Source organism: Arachis duranensis, chromosome 10, assembly GCF_000817695.3.
Source record: "Arachis duranensis cultivar V14167 chromosome 10, aradu.V14167.gnm2.J7QH, whole genome shotgun sequence".
NCBI classification, from domain to species: domain Eukaryota; kingdom Viridiplantae; phylum Streptophyta; class Magnoliopsida; order Fabales; family Fabaceae; genus Arachis; species Arachis duranensis.
Genome location: NC_029781.3, coordinates 80285056 through 80294999, shown reverse-complemented (window position 1 = coordinate 80294999; position 9944 = coordinate 80285056). Strand labels below are relative to the sequence as shown.

General features: G+C 38.4%; 1 protein-coding gene across 1 annotated transcript; it reads left to right on the top strand.

The window, feature by feature from the left end:
- The first annotated feature begins 587 nt into the window (after positions 1-587).
- On the top strand, positions 588-956 carry LOC107470389 (uncharacterized). Its single transcript, XM_016089788.1, has one exon. It carries the CDS (start codon positions 588-590, stop codon positions 954-956), a length of 369 nt encoding a protein of 122 aa, XP_015945274.1.
- The last annotated feature ends 8988 nt before the right edge of the window (positions 957-9944 follow it).

Sequence of the window (9944 nt, the reverse complement as noted above, 5' to 3'; positions counted from 1 at the left end):
ACTTCTGGGTCCACTTGGTGTGTGCTTGGGCTGAGCAATGAAGCATTTTCGTGTAGAGACCTTTTCTGGAGTTAAACGCCAGCTTTCATGCCAGTTTGGGCGTTTAACTCCAAGTTGTATGCCAGTTCCGGCGTTTAACGCTGGAATTTCTGAGGCTGATTTGCCACGCCGGTTTGGGCCATCAAATCTTGGGCAAAGTATGGACTATCATATATTGCTGGAAAGCCCAGGATGTCTACTTTCCAATGCCGTTGAGATCGCGCCAATTGGGCTTCTGTAGCTCCAGAAAATCCACTTCGAGTGCAGGGAGGTCAGAATCCAACAGCATCTGCAGTCCTTTTTGGTCTCGGAATCAGATTTTTGCTCAGGACCCTCAATTTCAGCCAGAAAATACCTGAAATCACAGAAAAACATACAAACTCATAGTAAAGTCCAGAAAAGTGAATTTTAGCTAAAAACTAATAAAAATATACTAAAAACTAACTAGATTATACTAAAAACATACTAAAAACAATGCCAAAAAGCATACAAATTATCCGCTCATCATTAAGCAATGTGATTTTGTCCACGATTTAATTTGCTTGCCGATGACCGGTCTTGATCTTATATTAGGGTTGTACTGGTTGTCTAAAAACCATGTTTTGCTGGACTGTTTTGAGAAATCACTGTATTTCATGCCAGAAAGATCAGAAGGGCCGGTTGTGGTGAATGGCTGTTATTTAAACTACGTGGTAGTAAATTATTCGGGACAGGAATGTCAGGGCGTTATGCTGTTAGCTGCGAGCGTGTCGGGTGAAGAACAAAGTTTAGAGAAAGTTCCAGTTGCTTGTGAATTTTCTGAAGTGTTTCCGGACGATATTAACGAATTCCCTCTTGCCCAAGAGGTTGAATTTGCAATTGAGTTGGTACCTGGAACAGGGCCAATCTCGATTGCCCCTTACAGAATGTCCCTTTAGAAATGGTCGAGCTTAAGGCTCAGTTGGAAATTTAATGAGTAAATGCTTTATCCGCCCTAGTGTTTCTCCGTGGGGAGCGCCGGTGTTACTGATGAAGAAGAAAGACAGGAGCATGCGTCTCTGTGTGGATTACAGGCAATTGAATAAGGTCACAATAAAGAATAAGTACCCACTGCCGAGGATTGACGATCTCATGGATCAGTTACAAGGAGCCGGATTTTTCTCTAAGATTGATTTGTGTAACACTCTACCATACTCAGCTTTACACTTAAGCCATAAAACAAAGGTGGTGTGATATTACGACCTCTAAAATAGAAAGTGTATATATAATAGCAGAAGAATATAATAAACTAGGAGCCTTGAAGAACAGATAAAACAAAAATCACGAAATGAAAGCGCAACGCTCAAAAAACGAGTTAACTTGTGTGTTGAGGAAACTATAACTATTAAGCATAAGATAATAAAAGTAGGAATAGAGAGCCAAAGATACAAGATAACAAGATTCTGACTCAACCCGCAAAGTCAAGATTGGCCGGAGATTATATACACATACATATACATATCCAAAATCCAAATTTACATAAACAAAAATCCTGCCTCTCCATAAGCCTCTAAGAGGATCAAAAGGAACAAGTCATGTCGAGAGAAAACTAAGTACATATATACATAACCATACAACAAAATAACTCGATAACCACTTTGCTTCAGGAGTCCAGACGCCTAACGAGGTGCCTTTCGACCTGCATCTGAAAAACAATGACATAGTATGGGGTGAGAACTGGAGGTTCTCAATATGGTAAAGGTGCCACACATGTAAGATATAAGGTCCTGAGAATACCAGAGGCAATCCTAGAACACCGACACTCAGATTATAAAGCTTAAAGTATTAAATAGAAGCCATAAAAGGTCGTTTTCTAAGAGTATCTAAGCCCAACTTAACTTAATCTTAAACCTAGGTCCCACTGCCTTTCCTCCATACCTCCATCTCCTTCGACAAATCACAGACAAATAAGCAGATAAAGGCAAACACAAGAAGGTTACAAGTACTGCAGGTAACAATTATACATTTAACATAGCAAGTACACTTAGGCACACCCAGTTAATGCACAAACAACGTGTAGCTTTTTCTCATATATATATATATATATATCAAATTGCTCAATGGGGGTACCATTACCGGGAATTTATAAGTGCCCGGTCACCCTTACGTCGTAGGGTCAACAGAGTATCGAGTGTTCGACCTAGTACACGTGGTGGCAAGCTACGGTACTTCACCCAGGGAATCTAGTATCTCAGATCATTTAGTTAATCAAGCCAAGCAGCATACATGATCATTCATCTGATTATTCAAGCCAAGTATCATACATGATCATCCGTAACATTTCATAATCAATTCATCACTCTTCAGCTTTACTTTACCTCCAAGTTATCCCCTTTTCCTAACTTCATCTGATTATCAGGTTTAATTCCATTATTTATGACTAAAGGAATGAAAATAGAGGTTCAGAAGTTTGAAATAGAGTTTAGAACTCATAAAAATTATGTTTGCTAAATAAAAGGGGACACGCATACGCGTGGCTCACGCGTACGTGTGTGAGTGTAAAAATGCAGCTCGCATACACATCTCTTTGTCATGCGTATGCATGGACATGCATACTTGTCCATTACGCGTACGCATAAGGATACTCATGTACACACAGTTAAAAATTTCATTTCCACGCGTACGCATGGACATACGTTCTCCAAAAAAAAAAATAGATCAACCAGAGAGCTACATAATCATGAAATATCACCTGCATAACTACATATTTAACCTGCATAACTCAATCCTTTTAAATCGATTTTCTTCCGTTCTTTGAACGGCATAAACTTCACAAATCCAATTTTCATTTAAAACAAGTTGGAATCAATTTGAAATTCCGAAAGCCAAGTTATAGCCACCGAAGTTCGGCCAAAAACTAACTTTTTGTAAACTTTCAAAACCTCATTTTCAACCAAAACAAATCCTATGCCAATAATCACCAAACCTGCACTTTCCAACACTTATTCTTTATCATATCAGCCAGCATAACAATTATGCCTCATATCAACAATAACACTCATACATTCCCTAAAATCCATCATTCATCACTAACCAACCAACAAGCAATAAACCACAATAATTCATCAAATCTCCAATTATCCAACAAGCACCAAATCAAACATATTCATCATCAAGATATTAAACATTAAATATTTACACCTGCATTCCAACTTATCCTATGGTCATCTAGCCTAAGTTTTCACAAAACATTATATATTAAATGCAAGAAACCTAAACCATACCTTGGCCGATTTTTTTCGAAATGATCAAAGCAGTTTATTAAAATTGACACAGTCCCAAAACCTCAACAAAACTTTAGTGTTTAACTTCCTCCAAGTTCCAATATCCACAATTTCAAGCTCCAACTATTTATTCACAACCTAATACACATTCATAACACATATATATCCAATTTAATACCCAAAGCTCAAATTCAGTAAAATTAAAATAGAATTATGGTATCCTCACCTTACCCAAGCTTCAGATAAGCAAGAGTGAGTATTTTTCTCAAGCTAATTGGATCCTAAAACATCAAGGAGCAAAGAAATTCAATACCTCTACTTAATTTAATGAAAATTGGGGAAGAAGAGGCTGGGAGTGAATAAGTGGGTTACCTATGAAATTGTTCTAGTATAAATGTAGAGCTCGAGGCGGTGGTCACGTGGCCGCAAATGATGCGGCGATCGGAGCTCAGACGGAGTAGTTACGACGTTTTGAATATTGCCATAAGGGTTTCGGGGAAATTTCTTTTCTTCCCTCCCTGAAAGCTTTCAGCACTTCTGCTGAATTGGAGAAAAGAAATGGCTTCGGTCTACTTAAGTGCTGGGTCAGTTGGGCCTATGGGCCCAGTTTGGATCCGGTTCAACCGGTTTGGCCCGTTTGCTCCAATCTTGGGCCGAATTCTTCAAAATTAGTGTCAAAATTCTCATTTCGATGAGCTCTATACTAATTTAATATAATATTCTCATTTCTAATTTTCTTTATTAAAAACTAATTTATTGACTAATTATTTACTAATATAACGGGGTTTACATCCTACCTACCTAACAAAGAATTTTGCCCTCAAATTTCAAATTCAGTTACCTAAAAAGTGATATAGGTAGTCTTTTCGCATATCTGATTCGAGTTCCCAAGTATGTTCTTCAATACCAGCTCGACTCCAAGCTACTTTTACCAATGATACTTCCTTCCCGCGCAATCGTTTAATGCTAGTGTCATCAATTCTCAACGGAATTACTAGAAGTGTTAGATATTCTCTAACTTGAATCGGTTCTAGTTCCTGAAGATGACTTGCATCAGGAGTATACTTCTAGAGTTGTGACACATGAAACATGTCGTGCAAGTTTGAAAGATACAGCGGTACGGAGATTGTATAAACCACCGGCCCAATTCTTTTCAGGATCTCAAACAGTCCAACATAACAGGGATTCAGTTTCTTAGACTTAGTGGCTCTTCCCACTCCGGTGGTTGGTGTAACTGATAAACCACTATTTTATGGTTTATCTTGTGCTCAATTGAGTGGTTTTTATCTACTCTTTACCCACTTATTCATAGTATTTGCATGGTTTTATATTTCCTTCCTGATTATGTGCTTTGATTGAAAACATGCTTCTTTGGACTTATATTTGCTTATTATTAATCCTCTCTTATCACCATTAGATGCCTTGATATGTGTGTTAAGTGATTTTAGAGATTACAGGGCAAGAATGGCTTGGAGGATGGAAAGGAAGCATGCAAAGTGGAAGGAATGCAAGAAGTTGGAAAAACTGCTAAGCTGTCCAGCCTGACCTCTTCGCACTCAAATGGCTATAACGTTAGCTACAGATGTCCAAACGATGCGGTTCCAGTTGCATTGGAAAGCTAACATCCGGGGCTTCGATTTGATATATAATTTACCATAGTTGCCTCGACGCCAGGCGACACGAACGCGTGGGTCACGCGGACACGTGACCTAGCCAACACCCAATCCGCGCGGTCGCGTGGACGACGCGGCCGCGTCACTTTTCCGCGACTTGTACGGACCAGAAAACGCTGGAAGTGATTTCTGGGCTATTTCTGACCCAGTTTTTGGCCCAGAGAACACAGATTAGAGGCTATAAAGTGGGGGAAATGCATCCATTCATAATCATGCACTCATAATTCACTTTCCATGATTTAAATTTAGTTTTGAGAGAGGGTCTTTCCTCTCTCTCTTAGGATTAGAAATTAGGATTTTTAGAACTAGGATTTAGGACTTCTCTTAGCTTTCTAGAGTGACTTTCGATCCAGGTTCAATATTCCTTTTTCTATTTAAATCTCTCTTTTATATTTTGATTACTCTGAAGCTTTTATTATGTTTAATTGATGTTGCCCAATTGGCTGTTGATATTTTCCGTGTTAGAATTGACATTTTTATTTAATGATATTTGAGGTATTTCAGTTTACTATTGCTCTCTTTGATTTATGTTATTGTTGCTTCCCATCTGAGGATATTTTCACTCTAGTAATTTTACTTTTTCCCCTTTTGGCTTTGGTTAAATAATTGGTAACTCTTGATTTATCAAACTCATTGTTGATTGAAAATTGGAATTAATTCATCCACTTAACTTACCTTCATAGTTAGAGGTTAATAAGGTGGGATTAAAATCCAATTCTCATCACAATTGATAAGGATAACTAGGATAGGACCTCCAGTTCTTATACCTTGCCAAGAGATTTTATTAGTATTATTTTATTTTACTTATCATATAATATATTCGCACCTTACTTCCAAAACCCCAATTTACAACTTATAACCAATAATAAGAACATACCTCCCTGCAATTCTTTGAGAAGACGACCCGAGGTTTGAATACTTCGGTTATCAATTTTAAAGGGGTTTGTTACTTGTGACAACCAAAACGTTTGTACGAAGGGATTTTTGTCGGTTTAGAGACTATATCTACAACGCGACTGTTTTTATGAAATTCTTTACTGGCAAAATTGATATAGTCTCTAAACCGACAAAAATCACTTCCAGCGCTTTCTGGTCCATACAGGTCGCGGAAAAGTGACGCGGCCGCGTCGTCCACGCGACCGCGCGGATTGGGTGTTGGCTAGGTCACGCGTCCACGTGACCCACGCGTTCGTGTCACCTGGCGTCGAGGAAACTATTGCAAATTATATATCAAATCGAAGCCCTGAATGTTAGCTTTCCAACGCAATTGGAACCGCATCGTTTGGACCTCTGTAGCTAAAGTTATAGCCATTTGAGTGCGAAGAGGTCAGGCTGAACAGCTTAGCAGTTTTTCCAACTTCTTGCATTCCTTCCACTTTTGCATGCTTTCTTTCCATCCTCCAAGCCATTCTTGCCCTGTAATCTCTGAAATCACTTAACACACATATCAAGGCATCTAATGGTGATAAGAGAGGATTAATAATAAGCAAATATAAGTCCAAAGAAGTATGTTTTCAATCAAAGCACATAATCAGGAAGGAAATATAAAACCATGCAAATATTATGAATAAGTGGGTAAAGAGTAGATAAAAACCACTCAATTGAGCACAAGATAAACCATAAAATAGTGGTTTATCAACCTCCCCACACTTAAACATTAGCATGTCCTCATGCTAAGCTCAAAAGAAGCTATAAAGATGAAGAGGAAAGGTGAAATGTTATGAAATGCAACCTATGTATATGAATGCAGCTACATGCAAAATGTTTCTACCTACTTGGTTTAAAAGTAAATAAATTCTCCAAGAATAAATATAAACCAAATTCCACTAATTCAAATTACACAATAAAAGATAAGTAAACTTGTAAGAAGATAGCTCATGAAAGCAGGGAACATAGAATCAAGCATTGAACCCTCACAGGAAATGTATATGCACTTCTAATCTCTCAAGTGTCTAGGGTCAATCACTCTACTCTTCCCTAGTCATGCTTTCTAACACTTTGTTCTTCATCTAACCAATCAACAATATTTAATGCATCAATGCAAACATCATGAGGTCTTTTCAAGGTTGTAATGGGGCTAAGGTAAGGGTAAGGGTATATATATGGCTAAGTGAGCTTTATAAAGTGAATCCTTGATTAGTCTAAGATCTCACCTAGCATACATACACTCTATATAACTTTAAAATCATACCTAGCTACCCATAATTTTTCCCACTTTTGTATTACATGCTCGTGTTTCACTTTTTATGTTTATCCCATGTGCATTGTTTTCATTGGGGAATTTCTTTTTGTATTCCCCTTTTATTCAGATGCTGAAATTTTTTTTTTGATGCACATGGTAATTGAATCACTTTGATTTTCTTATGAGCATGCTTTCCAAATTTATTTTTATTTCTTTTTTAATCTTCCTAACCCTTTGTTTCTATCACTCATGTTCCCACAAGGTTTCCCACATTTAACTCTATTCATGCTTTTCTATCTTAAGTTAACCAAGGATTCAACTTGTGATTTTTATTTTGTTTTTCTGCTTAAGGCTAGTATTGTGGTTTATAGAACAAGAGGGGATTAAAAGCTCAAGGGGGCTAACAAGGGTGATGTAAAAGGTAGGCTAATTTTGGGATAAGTGAGCTAGAATTAACAATGGCCTCAATCATATGCAAGCATTTAAATACACTAAATATTGGATATATAGAATGAAACAAAGCTAAGATTGCAATCATAGAGAAGTAAATACACAAGAATAAAATGTTTATGGTTAAATAATGTAACCATGTAAATAAGCTCAAATCTCACAGGTTGTGTGTTCTTTGGCTCAAAAACTATGTTCCAATTACAACTTCAAACAAATTTTTAACATAAAAATTTTCAATTTAAATTAGTGAAATTTTTCAAAAATAGGATTTTAAAAGAAATTTATTATTTTAACCAAGTAGTAACTAAATGCACAAAATCATCAAATAAATATGCAATCACATATGCAGATGCAACAATGAACAAATAAAGAAAATAAGATTATTGGTGTTGAAAAGAAAGTACTAACCCACGGAGATCGGTATCGACCTCCCCACACTTAAAGATTGCACCGTCCTCGGTGCATGCTGAGATGTGCAGGTGGACGGGTTGTTGCAACTGATGCTTTTCTTCAAGATTTTGCAGATGGACTTGTCTGTCTCCCCATGTAAACGTCTTCCGATTCCCTTTCGGGTGGCCATCCTGAAAGAAAAAGGGAAGAAAAAGTAACCCAATAATAAAGATAAGAAAATAAGTGAACTATGGGTGGGTTAATGCCAAATGATAATGGTCTCATTTACATGGAAGCTTCAACATGTACGTGAGAAAATGATAGAAGCCATGGCATACCAGTGGTATAAAATTTGTAACATAGGGGAGGAGAGTGTAAGACAATATAAATTCATGTCAATGCAAAATTAATACAAATAATATAAAAGATTAACATTGACTTAAATAGTATTGCCCAACAGTGTAAAACAAGTTACCAAAATAAATTCAAGAAAAGATGTAACAGTTGAATAAGAAGGGATATTTAACACCAATGGAAAAATAAAAAATTCAGAAAAGAAAATAAAAATATGCACAAAATTAAAATGCAATGAATGAGATATGCAAATAAATTAAAATAAAATAAAAAAAATAAGAAGAATGAGAAGGGAAAGAAGGGAAGAGGAAGTAAATAAGAAAGGAGAAGAAAAAATTAGGATTTGGAGGAGAGAAAGATAAGATATGTGGCAGTTTTAGGGTGAGCTGTGCGGCGCATGCGACGCGGCCGCGGAAGGCACGCGTTCGCGTGGGTACGCGTCAGGTAAGATGACGTGATCGCGTCAGTCACGCATTCGCGTGACCCGTGTTGCGCTGCTGGCGCGAGTGTAGCCTCGCTCCAGCACAACTCTCTGTTCGATTCAATTTAATTGCCAAAATTGGGTGACGCGATCGCCTGGGGCACGCGATCGCGTGAGTGTGCGTCAGAAAATAATTGACGCGGCCGCGTCGGCAACGCGGTCGCGTGACAGGGATTGTGCTTCCAGCACCAATCCAGCACCACTCTCGCACAATATGGCATTGTGCACCCTTTTACGTCGAAAATGTAGGGCACGCGGTCGCGTGGGGCACGCGGTCGCATGGGAGGCCATACTTCCCATTCGACGCGGACGCGTCAGCGATGCGGATGCGTCAGCGACGCGGTCGCGTGGGTCGATATGTGCCATTAGCACGCCTCCAGCCACGCTCCTGCGTGACTCTCTGTTCACTTTTAATTTTCCTTTCTCTCCAAGCGACGCGGACGCGTCGTTGATGCGATCGAGTCGCGTAGCAAAATTTTTTTATATATGCATGAACAATGCAGAATGCAGTGATTAATATGAGTGCTATGCATAATTCCAGGTTTACTAAAGTAAAATGAAAAGGAAATAAAAATAAAAACAAATAATGATGAAATAAACTGAAAAAGAAACGACCATACCATGGTGGATTGTCTCCCACCTAACACTTTTAGTTAAAGTCCTTAAGTTGGACATTGGAGGAGCTCCTTGTTATGGTGGCTTATGCTTGAACTCATCCAGGAATCTCCACTAATGTTTGTATCTCCAGTAACCTCCGGGGTCCCAGACTAAGCACGTAAAGCCCTTACGAAGCTTCAATTAGATTCTTAGGCTCCCGGGGTGACAAATGTCAGAACAGATTCCCGGATCCCAAACTTTACCTTTACACCCGTTTTTGTCTTGATCTGCATTTTTCCAGCCGGGTGAAAGGTGATCTGAATTCTCACTGCAGCGACCAAACAGCTTCCTAGACCCATTCAGTTGAGCTCTATACCAACCTTTGCGTTTAAACTTAAAGCTTCCAACCATAATGAACCTTGCAGGACAATTCTTACCACTGACCATCTTTCTTTTACTCTTAATGCCACAAAGAGCTCTAAGTTGACCATCCGTCTCCAGTAGCCCATATTCAAGTGGGATTAGAAAGCTATGGA